General features: G+C 54.4%; 10 protein-coding genes across 10 annotated transcripts; 5 read left to right on the top strand and 5 right to left on the bottom strand.

Annotated features, from left to right (window-relative positions):
• Positions 1-79: 79 nt before the first annotated feature.
• On the top strand, positions 80-1,179 carry LY79DRAFT_535041 (nuclear transport factor 2 domain-containing protein). Its single transcript, XM_060556486.1, has 3 exons — positions 80-314; positions 370-923; positions 986-1,179. Exons 1-2 carry the CDS (start codon positions 269-271, stop codon positions 834-836), a joined length of 513 nt encoding a protein of 170 aa, XP_060420015.1. The 5' UTR covers positions 80-268; the 3' UTR covers positions 837-923; positions 986-1,179.
• On the bottom strand, positions 1,178-3,061 carry LY79DRAFT_622085 (prenyltransferase alpha subunit; the record flags this gene model as incomplete). The annotated part of the gene is made up of 3 exons (XM_060562066.1): positions 2,946-3,061; positions 2,138-2,815; positions 1,178-2,052 (listed from the first exon to the last, which is right to left on the bottom strand). Exons 1-3 carry the CDS (start codon positions 2,995-2,997, stop codon positions 1,178-1,180), a joined length of 1,605 nt encoding a protein of 534 aa, XP_060420016.1. The 5' UTR covers positions 2,998-3,061.
• Positions 3,062-3,530: 469 nt separating this feature from the next.
• Positions 3,531-5,099, bottom strand: LY79DRAFT_504669 (mevalonate kinase; the record flags this gene model as incomplete). Its single annotated transcript, XM_060553531.1, has 2 exons — positions 3,531-4,814; positions 4,884-5,099. The coding sequence occupies 2 exons, from the start codon at positions 5,097-5,099 to the stop codon at positions 3,531-3,533; spliced, it is 1,500 nt and encodes a 499-aa protein (XP_060420017.1).
• A 3,962-nt stretch (positions 5,100-9,061) lies between these two features.
• LY79DRAFT_535057 (uncharacterized protein) lies at positions 9,062-10,421 on the top strand. Its single transcript, XM_060556487.1, has one exon. It carries the CDS (start codon positions 9,484-9,486, stop codon positions 10,306-10,308), a length of 825 nt encoding a protein of 274 aa, XP_060420018.1. The 5' UTR covers positions 9,062-9,483; the 3' UTR covers positions 10,309-10,421.
• LY79DRAFT_535058 (ribosomal L38e family protein) lies at positions 10,422-11,577 on the bottom strand. The gene is made up of 4 exons (XM_060556488.1): positions 11,267-11,577; positions 11,154-11,187; positions 10,886-11,014; positions 10,422-10,785 (listed from the first exon to the last, which is right to left on the bottom strand). Exons 1-4 carry the CDS (start codon positions 11,294-11,296, stop codon positions 10,727-10,729), a joined length of 252 nt encoding a protein of 83 aa, XP_060420019.1. The 5' UTR covers positions 11,297-11,577; the 3' UTR covers positions 10,422-10,726.
• A 372-nt stretch (positions 11,578-11,949) lies between these two features.
• LY79DRAFT_665111 (uncharacterized protein) lies at positions 11,950-12,381 on the top strand (the record flags this gene model as incomplete). Its single annotated transcript, XM_060563010.1, has 4 exons — positions 11,950-11,985; positions 12,048-12,060; positions 12,115-12,245; positions 12,298-12,381. The coding sequence occupies 4 exons, from the start codon at positions 11,950-11,952 to the stop codon at positions 12,379-12,381; spliced, it is 264 nt and encodes an 87-aa protein (XP_060420020.1).
• Positions 12,382-12,509: 128 nt separating this feature from the next.
• LY79DRAFT_655205 (peptidase family M48) lies at positions 12,510-14,135 on the bottom strand. Its single transcript, XM_060562664.1, has 2 exons — positions 13,040-14,135; positions 12,510-12,985 (listed from the first exon to the last, which is right to left on the bottom strand). The coding sequence occupies exons 1-2, from the start codon at positions 13,982-13,984 to the stop codon at positions 12,566-12,568; spliced, it is 1,365 nt and encodes a 454-aa protein (XP_060420021.1). The 5' UTR covers positions 13,985-14,135; the 3' UTR covers positions 12,510-12,565.
• Positions 14,136-14,394: 259 nt separating this feature from the next.
• On the top strand, positions 14,395-14,863 carry LY79DRAFT_575137 (ribosomal protein L34; the record flags this gene model as incomplete). Its single annotated transcript, XM_060559673.1, has 2 exons — positions 14,395-14,489; positions 14,554-14,863. The coding sequence occupies 2 exons, from the start codon at positions 14,395-14,397 to the stop codon at positions 14,861-14,863; spliced, it is 405 nt and encodes a 134-aa protein (XP_060420022.1).
• An 853-nt stretch (positions 14,864-15,716) lies between these two features.
• On the bottom strand, positions 15,717-16,503 carry LY79DRAFT_140819 (uncharacterized protein). The gene has a single exon (XM_060550952.1). The coding sequence runs from the start codon at positions 16,274-16,276 to the stop codon at positions 15,809-15,811; it is 468 nt and encodes a 155-aa protein (XP_060420023.1). The 5' UTR covers positions 16,277-16,503; the 3' UTR covers positions 15,717-15,808.
• On the top strand, positions 16,422-16,925 carry LY79DRAFT_575138 (uncharacterized protein; the record flags this gene model as incomplete). Its single annotated transcript, XM_060559674.1, has 2 exons — positions 16,422-16,478; positions 16,608-16,925. 2 exons carry the CDS (start codon positions 16,422-16,424, stop codon positions 16,923-16,925), a joined length of 375 nt encoding a protein of 124 aa, XP_060420024.1.
• Positions 16,926-16,934: the final 9 nt, after the last annotated feature.

A 16,934-nucleotide genomic window follows, 5' to 3' on the forward strand; every position in this document is an offset into this window, starting at 1 on the left:
TTTGGAGAGCATGCAGTTGAAGGAGACTTCAAAATTACGCGATATGTCGAGCTTGGAGTGGTGTTCTGGTAATGCTGTTCAGGCTAAGGATACCGTACTAATTTATTCTCCGATAACGGTACAGAGCTCTTATCCGCCGAGGGTCCATGCTGCCCCGCCAAACTTATTGCCCGAGTACTTTGCGACAACATCACCAAATAAACATTACCATGACTTACCTCATCCACGCGAATCTGCGACTTAGTACCCAGAAAAAACAACTGCAATCATGTCGCTTCCCTCCCGCGAAACAGAAATGAGAGCGTCAGCTGACGGTACGCTCCCCCTTCAACCCCCTATCCCTCTCAATCCTCAACTCACAGACTCAAGCGGCCTCAAACTTCGCCGACGCCTACTACGAAGCCCTTAACCGCCGCAAGCCCGCCGGCACCCTCTCAAACTTCTACACGACAACCTGCTCCAAATACCCCTCGCCACCCGACATCTCCATCAACGGCGCCGTCCTGCAGGGCGGGCCCGACGAGTACATTGCCCTCCTCGATACCCAAGGCGCTGACGTGCGCTACGAGATCGAGGCGCTCGACGCCCATGTCGTCAATAACGACTTCTCGCTCGGCTGTCCCGAGCATCTGCAGCGCGGTGACGAGAAGGGCGCCAAGTGCAGCATCGCCGCGCAGGTCACCGGCCGCATCTACTACGGCAAGGGCCGCGACGCGCCGGCCAAGACGTTCAACGAGGTCTTTGTGCTGGTGCCGAACTGGGATACGTTTGGCAAGAACCCGCCGAGAGGCGCTAGGCGGTGGTTGATCATGAGCCAAAACTTCCGCGCGTTGTGAGGCGTCGAGATTCCCGAACGAGAGTAGGTATAAAATTGCAAGCGACATCACTGGTGTTGGGTTTGCTTCTGAGAAACGAATTAGAAGGTATGGTTGCTTGCCTCATCTCATCGATTTGCACTTCCGGCGTCCTGACCGATCATCCACAGAACCGAGAAATGAGTATGAAGAGATGCCACGCTCTGGGGCCGGGCTCCTGACGGTATTGGCGTGGCACTGACATGATGTAAATGAATGGACAAGGTACCATCAATCTTATCGAACCACACTACGGTGGACGTTCAAAGTCGGGACAGATCAAAATAAGAAATACCTCAAGGCACATTGTTTGCTACAATGGACTACTCCAGCTGCTGCTTTCTATATTTCCAGTACCCTGCCCTCACGGGATCCCACTTCTCCGCCAGCCGGTCGAGGTACTTTACCGCCTCGGCCTTTTGTCCCTTTTCCGCAAGCACCTCTGCCAGGAAGTCTAGCGCGTGGCTGCTGCGCACCTCCTCCTTGTCGTCGCCCTCGCCAACGCCCTTAACGAACTGTGCTGCAAACGCCTCAGCCGTCTCGAGCTTGCGCCCGCCCTTGACCAGCACACCGCGCAGGTAGTTCCAGGCGGCCTGGTTCTGCGGCGCCAGGAGCGTCTTCTCCTCAGCGTACTTTACCTCGCGGTCGATAACGTCGGCGGGAACCTTTGGGTCGGGCTCCGTCGCGTGCGAGCCCTTGGTGGAGGCGGCCGGGTCGTTGAAGACAAGGAAGAAGCGGTGCGACCAGGCCGAGTTATTGCGCACGTCCTCCTCGATCCAGTTCTGCGTCGACAGCAGCTCTGACAGGTTCCACAACCCCAGCTTTCGCACGAGGTATTGCCGATAGCTCCATACATGGTAGTTCTTAGTGTCCTCCTCGAGCATGCGCGTGAGGAACTCGACCTCGGACCGGGCAAAGCGCTTGACCTCATCTGGCGTCGCCTTGATGGCCTCGTAGTGGTGGTCAAGCAGCAGCTGTCGATGGTGCCAGATCTGGTAATTCTTGATGTGCTCGAGAGAGACGGCGTTCAGCCACTCGATCTCATCGGCGAGCGGGATGTTGAGGGTCTCAACTATTTTGAAGCGGTACAGCCAAACTGTGTAGTGCGCCGGGTTCATGGAAATGACGTGCTCTGTCAGCCGAAGGCACCGTGGGGTGTACTCTTCGGCCACCATGACGGCGCGGAGGTAGCTCATGACTGGGAAAACGCACAGTGTGTCAGTGAAAACGAGGCCCCGAATGCATGCCACTGTCCGAGACACAAGTAGGTTTGAATTATTTACCCTCAGCGTAATCCTCCGGGTAAGCGATAGTAGCCAGTGCACCCTCGGGCTCGTCGGCGGGAATGGGCACGACGTCGTCCCACTCCGGGTCCGTCGCATAAGGGCCCATCTTGTCACCGTAAAGCTCTTTCCTGATAGCCGACATCTCTCGTCGTCTCTGCGTCTCCTCCTGGATGTCCTCCTGGGTGATGTGCGTGACCTCTCCCGTTGTCGCGTCCGTCACACCGTTCCTCGCAAACTCCCTCCGTTGGAGGAAACGCCGGTGCAGGACCCCGAGCGCTGTGAGCTGTGCCTGTTTCGCGGCCCGAGCGGCGAACTGCTCGAGCGAGTATTCTCCGACGTCGCGGCCGTTCTTGTCTTTACCCCAGTCGTAGACGACAGCGGCACCCTTCTCGGTCTTGTGCCGGTCGAGGCGGCGGATCGGCGGGCTCTCGCGGTTGGCCTGCTTCCAGAATTCGCGCTCCGCCTTGTTGGTGAGGTAGATGTCCTTATTCGCTACGCGGCGTACCAGAGTTGCGTTGACCCACGACTGTCGTTCGGCAGGTGTGAGGCTATGCAGGCCACCAGCTTCCTCCCGTTTCCGTTCGTGAGGGTTCGTCTGGTAGTAACGTTGAAGGGAGCGCTCGTTGACCGTCTTTGGGGGCTCCGGGGCCTGGGCAGCAGGTTGTGTTTGCTTGCCTGTTTTCAGCAAAGCCAGGTTAGCACATACAGGGGAAAGGAAAGGCTAGCCTCGGCATTTTCGAGCCGCGCAAAGGCCAAGAGACGCTGCAAGAAGCAGCGATTGATTGAGTAATTGCTAAAAACTCACTCTTGCCCTCAGCTTCCTTGGCTTTGGAGCTGACCTTGGATTTGGCGGGCATGTCTGCGGCCGGTTTGAATCGATGGCGGGGTTGGATGATTCGGCGAGGTCTGGTCTGACTATGGGAAACGTTACGCCTACAGCCGCAGTACCCCACCACAGACAGCTAGCTCCTGGACTACCTCCCTTACCTTGCCTTAGGTAGTAGGTACAGCCACCCAGGCCTGACCAAGGCAAGGCATTCATTCATTCTTGAACATCTAGGTGTATGTAATAAACAATACGAACGAATGCCCAACACACAACTATCAAACAATCCAGTTTCGATTTAACCTACACGGCATAAGTTCAAGCACCGTTGTTAGGTAGGCTTCTAAGATCTAGGTGTACGATACAAAAAAAAAACTAATCCAAACTACACATATGGACCGTGGCCTGCTAAATGTTCCTGTCCCCACCCTCAGCGCCATTATCATGTCGTCCGGCAATAAAATGTAAAGTTAAAAAAGATCCTGCCCAAATTTGCGCCCTGGCAAATCTGGTAGAGCACAGTAGTGTTATTAGAAGCAGACCAAGCGAGCGTCACCACGTTGACTATCGGCTCTCAACTCTCCAGAACTTCCACCCCTCGCGCTCCCCTGCCCCTCCGTGGACGCCAACCAGTTTTTCGACGCCTTCATTTCCGTCGGCGTTCAGAAAGCTCTCCTGGTCAATTTCCATACCTCCGTCATTGTCCTCGTCCATTCCATTCTTGAGCACGGCTGGCCAGAGCACACCAACACCATCACCACCCAGGGTCGTCTCGAACTTTTCGTAGCCCTCGTCCGCCAGTTGGGTCTCTAGTTTCAGAAGCTTCTCCTTCTCCACATCGGGCTTAATCAGTGTGATGGAGCAACCGCCGCCGCCAGCGCCGGTCAACTTAGTCCAACCAATGCCTTCGTGGTCCACTAACTCTCGTATCCGCTCGAGACGCGGATGCGACACTCCCAAAGAGGCCAGCAAGCCGTGGTTGATGCTCATGAGCTCTCCAACCTTGCGCAGACTTTCAGCCTCCTCGTTATCGAACTCCTCATCACCAATGAGCTTATCTGCCGCATTAGTAACCTTGTCGATGGCGTCTAGAATACAGCCAACAAGCTCGGGATGCGTCTTCTTGAGCTTAGCGACCTTGGCGACTTCGAATGCCGTTGACTTGGCCTGCTTCGTGTCGACGAGAAGAAGGGGCAGTTCGGGAAAATCCCAAAGTGGCCGTACCGCAGGTGGCTTGTTGTAATCCGTCCGTTGGAAGACGACAGCTTTGCCCTGCGTTGCTACGGTATTGTCAACGCCGGAAGGGTTGCCGTGTATACACATCTCGCAAACAAAGGCCCATCTGTTGATTCTCTCCACTTGCAATCGTGCTTCATCAGGAGGTTGATCTGGGTGTGGGCCGGATAGCGTGCGCAGCTGCAGAAGAAGAGCTGCCGCTAAACAAACAGCGATTGATGCGCTGCTACCTAGGCCGGCGCCAATAGGAATGGTTGATCTCAAGGTGTAGAGGCATCCTGTAAACGACTGGGAACCCAAGGAGAGGAAGATGTAGAGGAAGGCCGAGGCAGAGTTATGGTGCACTTTGCGCACTTCTTCGGACTTGTGCGGTGATACTTCAGCAAGGTGTGGCTGGATGGCTTCAACAAGTTCTGGATCAAGCTCCGTCACGAGATCGTAGTAGTACTTCTTCTTGTCGGGGCGCTGGAAGGTCTCCCAGGGCAGTTCGTCGATGTTCCAAGTGTGTTCCAGGTCGATGTCTGGGAAGCGCAGCGTAACCGTTCTCCTCGATTTAGAAAGAGAGGTGACGAGGAGGTATGATCGCAGAGAGATGGCAGCAGCGATAGCAGCCTGTTTGTTTTACGAGTCAGTCCATGCGACGGGATGAGCGAGGAAAAGGGGCGTCGCGGACAACCGTACCTTACGGTGAACCACAGCATGTTCTCCAAAGACAATGACCTTGCCGGGCGCAGAGACCATAAAAGCAGGCATCATGGGGCTCGACTGTTTACGACTCGTTTTGAGACGGGTGGCCAGGTTGGCATTGCCGTTTACATATGAGGCGGCCGACACGCCATTGACGGCGATGGTGTCAGCCCCATCCCGCGTTTCTGTTTCTGGGGCAAAAACAGCCATGATATCTTATCGGTGAAGGGATCGGCAGGCGCGAGGAGAGACCTTGGGGTCGTCGCGCAGTCGTCGAATGAGCTCGTGGAGGTGTGGCGCAAACCAACCGTCAGGGTCGTCTAGGAACCGAGGAGCTGGTGTTGAGAGGCCAATTGGTGGATGGTGCCAAGAGCGGAACGAATCGAGACTGCAGCTGCAAGATAGGCCGTCGTGGAAGGTCGAGAAAGTCGGGTGTGTTAGCTAGCGCAAATACCGGCGCGGGAACAGCGAAGCGGGAGAGAAAAAAAAAGTGTTGAGAGAGAAGCGAGGCCAATGCGAGTGACGATAGCGGCGCGCAAGAGAGAAGTAGAAGAAGGAGAGGGTGTGGTGGCGTTTTGGGGGTAAGGTGTGCAGTGTAATACAGTAATACAAGCACTTTGATTAGAGGACGAGAGGACGGGACATTAGACTTTTAGTTGGCCAATCTAGCTTTCCCAGGTCCCGGGGGGTTGTCGACAAGCAAATTAATTCCGCGGCGTGGTTGCTGGAGCTTAACACGGAAACGGATCTGGCACCTATAGCACAGGCAACGTGAGGAAAGACGATCACCAGAGGGGCTGATAATTAGGTAGCAAGGACTATCTATCTACGGTAACAGTACCGTACACGTACGTAAGACACGACGGAGGGGAACATGACGGACAGCTGCAGAGTAATCCCATAACAAAAGTGCCTTACTGGTACGGATGGAAGACACGGAGGGGCCAACAAGGATGAGTGGAACTTTGGAGTGAACTCTCCCCTCCTTCTTTTGTAACCGACAGGGAAGAACCAAACCTAAATAAACGTGGCGGAGCTGACACTTGATTCAGAATTCGGTGCAGGCAAACGGGTGATGGCAACGTCAGTCTTGGGCGGGAACGTATTATCTCACCTCCTGGTTGTCCTGCTAGGCCTTTCGAGCTTGGGTGTCAGTATAGAAGCTGCTGCGCCGCGACGCGTTGTGCTATGCCTACGGCGCTGCAGGTCTTGTTGGGACTTGGTTCTTAGAAACACAATGATGCCCTCGAGGTGCAGGCCGACTGTCTCTCTGACTCGCTAGATTAGTACCTCATGACCGGTGTACCGTGTTATGATCCTATTGCTTTGTCTTTACATACGGACGCTCAACTTAACGTGGTACTGTAGGTATATTACCGTATCCTCTGACTTAACTGAATAACCGCACAGACCGCGGGCTGCTGAAAAGGGGCTGGCGTGGTGGCAGAAACAGGGATCTAGATGTGGCAAATACAGGGAGTCATTTACGTCAGCAGCAAGTTAGGCGGCAAGGGTTAGGGTTACATGGGTGGGTGTGTGTAGAGATAGATTGACCGCTTTCTATAAGGGGTCTAGCGTATGGTCTGTGCGGTTATTCAGTTAAGTCAGAGGATACGGTACCGTTGCATTTCTCTGTAGGTTTGCTTCTACATTTGCCAGGCTGTCAGGGACTGTCCAACCTGCACCTTTTCATCCCAATGTATTCGTACCTTGCTTTGTTCATGCGCGGCTCTATTGGCCATTGCCCCTCCCCCCTGACGACACTCCCGTTCTGATGGGCGTTTTCCCGGCAAACGCCGAGCAAATTGACAAGGGTTTGACAGGGGCTGCTGCAGGTGGAAGGACGGCGGCCGCAATCTGGAAGCAATTTTGGGATTCCATGCTCCGGTGCTACGAGTCGCTCAGCCCTGACGGTGGTGTCGGGGAGCTTGGGCACCATCAGTCTCTGCCATCGCTCGTCGACGTCCTCACGAGCTTGCGAGATACCTTGCGAGATTGAATGTTGACGTACTGCGTGCTATCCTGCTTCCGCCTCGCATAGCAAGCATTACATGTTATTGTAAAGACCCATCGGTAAATCTTAAATAGTAGCGGCGAGTCGGACAACAGTATCTGATAACAACTTCAGAGGATGCCGAAGTCATGGTTGCAAGAAGGAAGCTTTTACGGCGAGTTGCTGCGTGGCTCAAGCTTCCGACCACAGTCATTGAAGCCAGCTAAGACTGACCCAGCAAGTCATGCACAGTACGCTTTCATCCAATCATGAGCTCTAGGTCACCAGCAGCATATTACCGTTGATGCCGCCGAGTGCCAGTGCCGTTTTGTCTGATCCCTCGAGAGGAGTCGAGACGGGAGTGGCTTCCCATAACGGATGGCTAAGTGTCTCTGGTCCAACAATGGCAGTCCGACGCGAACAACAGCCTCGATGCCAGGCTCAATTGGAGCCAAACTCATGCACCCTTCAATCGGGTGACGATAGGAGTTACCCTATACCTTGCTGGCCTACAGTATGATTCAGGCAGAGCAACAAACTACCGTATCCTCTCATCAAATACAAGATCCGCACGGGTCACGGTCTGCTGGAAAGGGGTAAGCGGGCTGGCAGAAACAGGGATCTAGATGTAGCAAATGCAGAGAGTCATTTACGTCAGCAGCAAGTTAAGTGGCAAGGGTTAGGGTTATATGGGTGAGTGGATGTAAGAAGGTTGACCGCCTTCTATTATAGGACTAGCGTATGATCTGTGCGGATTTTGCATCCGATGAGAGGATACGGTACTGGAGGCGGTGAAGAATCACGACCTCAAAGGAGAACTGAGATACGTATCCAAGGTAGTCAGTCTTTCGTTGGGTCGCGCAGATACTATGAAGAGGGGAACAACCGAAATGCCGTCACATGAGGCCAACTTGTCTCTCCATTCGAGACACCATTCGCATGACATCAAGATCTGGCATGGCCGTGTCTCGGAAGATGAACACCGCTTTGCCCCGCCGTAACATGGTATTTGGAGAACTGGCCCAGTTCCTAACGGCTAGGTCGAATGTAGCCGGACTGCCGGGCCTGGGAGAGTCTGTTTCTGCTGAAAAGAAATAAGAAAAATAGAAGAAACCGTTGCCGCCAGGGAATTGTTCTCTGCTCCGGAATGAGTAACACACGTAAGCAGAGCTTATCGATACCTTACCGACACAAGCTGTCAGCTCCAAGATTAAAGGAGTCTACAGACAAGCTAATAGTGTCCCCCCCCCTGTCAACCCGAGAGTACTATGCGCAATAACAGCGATAACAGCAATAAACCTCATATCCTAAAGGCTGCAGGTTCAAATCCAGTTCAAATCCAGTTTTCTTAGATTTTTTTAATTCCAAAATGGCTCCGCTAGGGAGGGTTAGAATAGTCTAACCCACCCTGCTTCCTACGTTGCGCTCTGGGTCAGGATAGGCCAAAACTATCCCTTTTGCCTCTAGAGATAGTTGTGTTATCACTAAATCCACTGTCTGCTGAGCTTTATTGCTGTTATTATGCACAGTACTCTCGGGTTGACAGGGGGGGGCAATATCAGCTTGTCTGATCACTCAGATGAAAGCGCAGTGCTTCTACGGGTCCACTGCCTCTCCTCCCCTGGTCTTGGATCGCCGCGGACGGCGGCCAGGGACAAACCGACGCCTGGCAGATACATATGGGCTGTGTGGTGTCCGTAGTGAGATGAGCCATCGAGTTACGTTGACCCAGCCGTTTGAGGTCATGGTTGAGTGCTCATTCCGTGAGTGTACGTAAGTATGCATCCATCTACATCCGCGCCAATAGTGCGTGCCATTGCCGCGGAATCCGGAGCCCGCAAGCTGTCAAATCAGCTGTGTTCACTCCTGGACCGCGACATCTGTTCGACAGGCATCCATTTCAAGGCTCCCTCCCGCGAGTAAGAGAGATATTGCGAGCTGCCTGGCCATGGCTGCGATGCCTCGTGTCCCACGGACTACCAATGAGCGCCTATTCATCTTCAACTTAAGGTCAAGATGGCGTACGTACCAGTCTTTGCCAACTGGCTACCTACCGGTAGTGACCTCCAGCTTGCTTATTTCTAATTTTTTAAGGGATTTCGATTAGTGAGATAAGATCAATGCGGCCGCATGGAAAGTCAATCCGCGTCTGTTAACAAATGGCCGCTCACCTGCTCGTACCTGGTCTCGGGGCCCTGTGGCCCTCAAGTCTGTCTCTGTCTGTGCTGCACTTTGTCTAGCGAGCAACGTCACTTTGTTCTGTGCGAGGACGTTGACCTGCATGCCTAACTGCCTACCCCGCCGAGTGGACCCTCCCAGTCCCCGACGGCAGGCTAGAGTGCGCAGAAAACATACCGTCTTCAGCAAATCGTGAAATTCTTCTTTTCTGAGACATCATTCTAAGCAAAAAGTACGAATAGACCGCTTCCCTGGTTTCTGTCCTTTCAGCCTCCGGCCCGTACCGAACCCCGTGTACCTAGGTAGCTAGGTAGGTAAAGAGAGCTTCGACCCCGCGAGCCCCGGTATTCCGTATTCCCGACGTCGCCTCGTGCCACAAGCTACAGATCTTTTCGACCTCGTCCACCACACCCACAGCCCAAGATGACTGTGACGGAGTTCGCACTTCTCCAGTTCAATGAGCCGCTGACTGAAGAGCTCAAGGAGCTCTTGGACTATTGCCAGACGGTCCAGGACACCTGGGTCTTGCGCCAGCAGCCAGGACTCCCGCCTACCCGGGTAGACCGCGGCACCGCCATCCTCCAGCAGGTCGAGGACCCGAGCGTGATCCTCATCGCAGCGCAGTGGGACTCGCAGCAGGCGCACCTCGATTGGATCGCGTCGCCCGAGAACCAGAATGTCATGGCCAAGCTGATGCCACACATCCAAGTCGAGGGCCCGCGAGCTGTGCTGTTCTTTCACGTCGACGCGCCCATCTTTGCGACGCCGGTGGCGCAGCCGACCCAGGCCAACGGCGAACACGCGGGCGGCGGCGACGCCGCAGCAGAGGCGGGGAGCAAGACAGAGACCGACGCGGAGACGACGTCCAAGGGCAAGGACCCAGAAGCCCCCGCTGCCGCTGCACCAGAGACGGAGAGCAAGGCCGAGGGGAAGACCCCTTCGCTGTTGACGGCGCCGGTGCTTAGCGTCGGACGCTTCGGTGTACGGTCGGAGAAGAAGGAGGACTTCACCAGCAAGTACTACGAGTCGAAGTGGGTCGTCGAGGAAGCCGCGAGGCCGTACCCCGTCCGCGGCGGGTGGCGGATGGAGAAGGCAGTCGAGGATCTCGAGGAGTTTGTCATGTACTGCGGGTGGTCGACGGTCGAGCAGCACAAGGCGATTGCGCAGCGCGAGGGGTTCAAGGAGTGGGCTGGCATTCAGGAGTTTGTCACGGGTACTGACATTTGGCATTACCAGAGGATCATGTAGGTATTTTTGCCACCATGGAGCTCGAGGCTGTCTGGATAAGCGTAAGCATGCCTAGCCGGGGGTGGCATCTTCGTCGCGACTTTTCATGTTTTGTTTCGCGAGGCCTGCGTTTTGGTTGTGTTCAATGATTTCTTCATTGGCGAAATGTCCGACTAGCAAGGAGTAGACAGGTCCATCTCAATCCGCAATTTGCCTAGGTAATAATCCCTTGACGCCGTATGTCTTGTGTGAACAGACGGTCCGTACTCCTCTTCCGAGGAAACAGACACAACCCGTCACTTTATTTTTCCCAAGGACCCACCGGCCAATGGCCCCTCACCAAGTCATTCCATAGACCTCATAAGATGGGCTACTCATGCTCTTCCATTCCTCCATCGAAGCGATTTTGACTTTTCCCAGTTCCAGTGTTGGAGAGCGCTTATGCGGAAGCCTTGCCACCCTTGGGGTTCTTCTTGGGGACGTCCTTGATCTGGAGCTCTGTTGGGTTGGGTCGTAGTTAGCATCCTTTCCTTCAATTCGACACCTCTCCATGGGTTACCAAGAGCGGCGACCGGATTCAGGCCAGAGGGACACGTACGAGGAGGGAGGGACTGCTTGAGCTTCTCGGCCTTGTCGGAGTCCTTAAGGACAAGGGTGTAGAGGTGGCGCTGGCAGCGAACCTTGAACTTGATCTGGGCGCTCTTGCTGCTGCGCTTGATGCGAGCGGCTACATCACGAAAGCGTTAGAAGACTGTCCTATCCCTTGTTTTCCGTTCGCACAACAATTTCGCAGCCGTGTCTTGGGACAGAGGGCAGCATCTTTTCGAGTCTTTGGTGGCAGTGGGGGTTTAAGGGAATCTGCATACAGGAAGCGTCCTTTCTCCGGGCAATCTCAATGAACTACAGAAACGTCAATTGTTAGCCAATCTTTCCCAGATAACAGTCACCACGCAGCGTTTCGCCGCTGGATTGAGCGTACCTGCTTGATATCACCGATTTCGCGAGGCATCTTGGCGGTATTTGGGGGGGATTTGGCGACAACGGAGGGGGTCTTGTCTGGTCGGAGTGGGTGGTTGTCTTTTCTTGGTTTTGGGATTTGAGGGCAAAAATGATTTTGTGGGATGGACCCCTGGCGAGAGCGCTCGCTCGAAGGGTGCACGGGCCATTCTTGAGTACTGGACTCGAGGCACTAGGTCGGGTTGAATCTATCGAGGTGCCGACCTTATCTTATCGGGAGAGCCCGAGGGCTGGTCGGGGGTTCCGTACTGAGTGAGCCCCATATTTCCCCACTCTGTCACTCCGCCTCAATGCACCTATTCTGCCATAGGCAGCAGCCACTTGGGGCTTTGGGTCGGAAAGTTGGGTGGCAGTGAAACGTCACTGTGGCACGCGTCAGCCAAAAGCTCTCGGGCAAGGCGTGGCGCTGGGACAGTGAGCAACCGCTTCGGTCTGTCCCGTGGCACCGGGGGGTGGGTTGACGACGCTTTCCAACTCAAAGTTGTTTGCAAACACGTTGCTGCAGTTGTGCAATCTGTTCCCCTCCCGTTTTCTGTCCTTATATAGGTAGCGCTTGTAGAAAGCAAGAAAACAAGCCAAGCTTCGTTCCGTTCGTTACACGGAGCAGAGAACCAGCGCACCACCACAGATACCCATAGCGATAAGATGCCCACGCCTTTAGACAATGCCATGAAGTCCAGAGTCAGTATTCATTTCCCTCGCCTTTTTTGGTTCCTTGACGAGTCTGCTAACACTCTAAATAGAGTGCAGTTCTTGGTGAGTATACGAATCAAATGGTTACTCGTGAATTTGGTGCTCATTGTGCCACAGCATTCGGTGGATTGGTGACGGCCGCGGCTGTCTGGGCCATTTATGGCGGCGACATGTTTCCTGCTGCTCCGGACCCGACCGGCAACCCAGAAAATTGGACCAGAGAGGAGATGAGGAGATGGCTGGCCGCGGTATGCGCGCAATCTCAACTAGTTCATCGTGGTCTTTGCTTACAACTGTCAGAGGAATCTCTTTCCCAATGATAACGACACGCGAGAGGAGCTCCTAGCACGAGTGCTGGCCAACATGAGGGCTCCAAGACGGTGAAAATGAACTCTCCCACTTGAGGGAGAGGGCCTTCGCCACGCAACATACGATGATCTATTGCTTGTGATCCTCACTTATGAGGAGACTGCCCATTGTTTTACACGTAGCATAGTATTGTACAAAGGATTCTAGAACGAGTTGCCTCCTTAAATTCTCGGTGCCAAAGCACTTCTATTGCAAACCCCTACAACTCATCCCTTCCCGACGTCTTTGCAACCGTCGGCTCATCCGTCGTAACCTTGTTGGTAGACTTCCAGTTAAGGGCCTTAAGGCGCTCGGACAAGTGAGGGTGAGAAAAGTGGTAGGTCGCGTACATCCAGTCGGCGTCCATCGAGCTGAGGTTCTGGATCTGGAGCTTAAGGAGGGAGCGGGCCAGCTCAGCCGAGTAGCCAAGCTTTTGGGCAAAGGCATCAGCCTGGAACTCATACTTGCGGCTCAAAATATTCATGAGAAGCTTGACGACGGTGTCCATGGGCGAGAGAGCATCAGAGAAGAGGATAAAGCCGACGATGATGGGGTGCTCCTTAAGGAACCCAAAGTCGGCGTAAAGCGATTGGTTGCTAATGAAGACAGAGAAGAGGGTGAAGATGTATAAAAAGTGGGCCTGTGAGGTGTTAGCTGTGTGATACCCCATAATATATTACCACACAAAACATACCTGGGAGATTCCAAAGAGACGGGTGGTGTGGCCAAGGCTCCAGTGGCCAAGCTCGTGGGCAAGGACAGCAACAACCTCTTGGGTATCGCTCTTCTCGATGAGGGTGTCGTAAATGACAATGTGCTTCTTCCAGGGAAGACCAAAGAAGTAGGCGTTGCTGTGAGCGCTGCGCTTGCTTCCGTCGATAACGTAAAGTTCGTGAAGGGGGAATTTCAAGCTCTTGGCGAGGCTCTCGACACTGTTCTTCAACTCGCCTTCTTCCAAAGGCGACAGCTTGTTGAATAAGGGCAGGATGGCGATCGGGTAGATGGTGATCATGAAGACCTGCAGGCCAGCGGCAAACGCCCATAGGTAGAAGAAGAACTGGTTGCCCGTTTTCTTGACAATGGAGAGAAAACCGGCCAGAACAGGAGGCGCGATGACGAAAGCGAGGAACTGAGACTTGATCATGTCGGTAATGAAAAGCTTGGGTGTCTGCTTGTTGAAGCCAAACTTCTCCTCGAGCACAAAGGTCTGGTAGATGGAGGTGGGCAGTGAGAGGACTTGCTGGATCATGATGAAAGCGAGGACGAAGACGATGGACTGGGAAATCTCGCCGGTGAAGCGCTCCGGCGCGAACTTCAGCAGCAGGTTACCGGACCAGGACCATAACTTGGGGAGGACGTCGAACTGGATGAAGGCGATGTTCTGGATCTGACCCCAGAGATTGCTGATGAAACCAAACTCGGCTTTGGCGCGGTTGTAGGCTTGCGACTTGTCGAAAACTTCCTGGGAGACTTCTTGCTCGAGCACCTTGGGCGGCTTGCTCTTCTTCAAGACTTGGTACTGACGCAGCGAGAGCAGGCTCTCAAAGGCGAACTGGCCGATGGAGAAGCCGAGGATGAGGCGCTTCCATGGGAAGAGCGGCTGGTCCAGGAACCGCGCAAGACGTTGGAGGAAATCCATTGTGGCCACAACTTGCTTCTTCGACGGGATCCAGAGGGATTACAAAAGGAGGGACAGGAATGATGAGTATGTTGAATGAGGAAACAGGGCCAAGCTCTGGATCTTTTTCGTAAGCTGGTCAGACCCATCGGCGCAGCAAGCTAAGGCAAGCTGTCCACATGAACCGACAACCAAGTGGGGTCACCCGCCTAGTCTACCCCGACTTTATTTGTCTGAAACATCCGCCTCATGCAATGCCCTTCATGCATACAGAAATACCCCGTATGAGCCGCAGTACCCCGTTTTATGCATGAGAGACGGGAACTGCCGACGGGTTGGAAGAAAGTCTTCCGCAAAATCTCAAGCTTGGTGATCGCGATCAGTGAGAGCTCCACGCAGTCCACGACAACGACCACACGACTGCTGCCAAGATGATGCGCCAGCCCATCACAAGTCTGGCGAGGGGCTTCCTCTCCCGCCCAGCAACCCAACCTGTCCGTGTCGCTACACAGGCGTGCTCGCAAAGGTAAGGCCCAGCCACAAGTTCGCTGGACCAGCCAATGCTTTGATCAGCTAACATTGGCCATTAGGATGTTCTCCTCTCTTCCCTCGCTGCGTCCCTCTATCACGCCTCTCACATCCGCCTTCCGCCGGCCGACCGCAACGCCCTTCACCCCCTCAACAGCTGGTGCCGCCGACGTGGTCCCGACAAGCGCCATCACAGAGCACCCTGCCATGGGCGCCATGCAGGTCCGCTGCGGCCCTCGTAACACGATGAACCGGAACACCCGATTGATTCAGAAGAGGAGGCACGGCTTCCTTTCGCGCATGAAGTCCAAGGACGGTCGCAAGATTGTGGCGCGAAGACGGGCGAAGGGGCGCAAGAAGCTGGGCGTTTGAGTGATGCGTTGCCCAGGGGCGACAGCAAAAACGAAAGAATCTCCGTGGATAGCAGCGTTAACCGAAGCATAGGCGGGCCGTTGTCATCCGAAAGTTGAGCTTCAAGCAAGCCGCAGGCGATAGACGAGCTTGGCTTGGATGGCTGTGGGCTAGGCATGGCCTAGAGATTTAGACATCAGGGCCTCCACGAGAGGTAGTGTTCAATATGTATCAATATGAAGTCAAATGTACAACATACCAACCACATGTTGCTTCAAGGTCCGGTATCGACAATTGCGCTTGGCGGAAATGGCGTGGCAGGACTAGGAGTTGGAGGCTCGCTTTTGACACGCGGTGGAGGCTTAACTCATAGCATATCATCTCGGATATCATCTCGTGTCGCCCAAAGCCCAAACAAGCAGTAAAGGCTTGCACTCATAGGTAGGCACGCAGCATCCAGTGCTTGGGAAGATAAGTAATGGCATGTAACAGCAACTGTCCGCGCCCGCACTTTCTCTCAACGCTTGACGCCTCACCGATTCCTTGTTATTGATATTGAATTGGCACCCAGGCCCCAGTCTCGTCACTATCGGATGCTCACGATGAGAGAAACGGGCAAACACAAGCACGTATCGATCTCAAGGGAACAAATGCATATGCCGCTTGCACCCCTGCCTGCCGTCTCCTCAACCAACCCAGTTGGAGAACAAGCGATCGCGTCATTGCGCAGCCAACACGAAACCCCCAAACTCTTCCAGACTGAGACACCCATCCCACTGTGAGCAATATAGCTGGCTCGCGAAAAAAAAAAGACATCGAGATTGCAATCCAAATCCTGTCACATGCGGTCAGGGGTTCAAGACCCATAGCAATCCAGGGAAGCTCGACACGCGTTCAGAGCGCGTCGAGAAACAGCAATGAACGAGCTCATTGCTGTCATTTGAGTTTCGGCAGTGACTATATGAATTAACCATCCCAGAAAGTTGATTTGAAGAGGAGCTTAATGACTATAAGAAGGCCTTGGAAGACATTGACGCCTATGCATACACCTGCAGATGTCCCTTTGGGGCCAAACCCGGAGGAGATCTTGACGACGATGATGAAGATGAATATGGGGATGATGAAGACGACGAAGGCAATCAACAGCCTAGGTGTGACGGCGACGAAACCTGCCTCTGCACGAAGCCTGCGGAAGAGCACCCCGACGCGCCCTTCTTCATGACGAATGCCGGCTACCGCAAGCTCATAACCCAGCAGATTCACTGCGAGATTCGCGATCCCGATAACTTTGGCCTTTACGTGTAGAGTCTTGCATGTCATCCAGAACCTCGTCCTCGACTTCGAGGAGGCCAAGGACAACTGGAGGGAGCAGTGGTTGATCTGCGAGGCCATGGTGCCGTTCATCTGGTACCTCTCCGGCGGTGACTTCGCCATGTAAGTGATTCTCCCCTCCACGGCCTCCCCTGTCAGGCAATCTGCATCGAGGCCGGCTCGTTGACGAGAATAAACCCGTCACAGGGCCGACGACGGCGAGCTCTGCAGCCACACCGCCCGCCTCATCGGCAAACTCTTCCTCGCCATGCTCGCCATGCTCGCCCGCCTCGAGCGCGAGTGCGTCCTGACCCCGGACTCGAAGGTCAAGGACCTCGGCCACGTTATGGCGGGCATGCTGAAGGTTGCAGCCATCTTCCGCAACTACTTCCTCCTTGAGGAAGAGACCCGGATGAAGAAGTCCACCAAGAAGTGACCGTATCCCTTCGACGAGGACACGTTCGACAACTACGTCGCCGCCTACGCCAAGAAGCACGGCATCACGCTGCGCGACGTCCCCGGGCTCAAGAACCTGCTGGCGGACGTGGATGACAGCGTCAAGCTGCCAAAGGAAACTCACGGCGACGATCTCTGGGGTTGGGAGATGGCTTTCTCGGAGTATAAGAAGGGGAGGAAGATTGGCGGCGACGATCTCGACATCACGAGCTGGCCGAGCGTGGAGCGCAAGAGGGCCTCGTTCAACAACAAGGACCCTCTGGGGAAGAAGGAGATTGAAGCCATCAAGAACGGCATGTTCATGATGCCTGGATAGATCGGTTGT

This window comes from Colletotrichum navitas (genome assembly GCF_030913465.1).
Source record: "Colletotrichum navitas strain CBS 125086 chromosome Unknown LY79scaffold_2, whole genome shotgun sequence".
NCBI lineage: Eukaryota > Fungi > Ascomycota > Sordariomycetes > Glomerellales > Glomerellaceae > Colletotrichum > Colletotrichum navitas.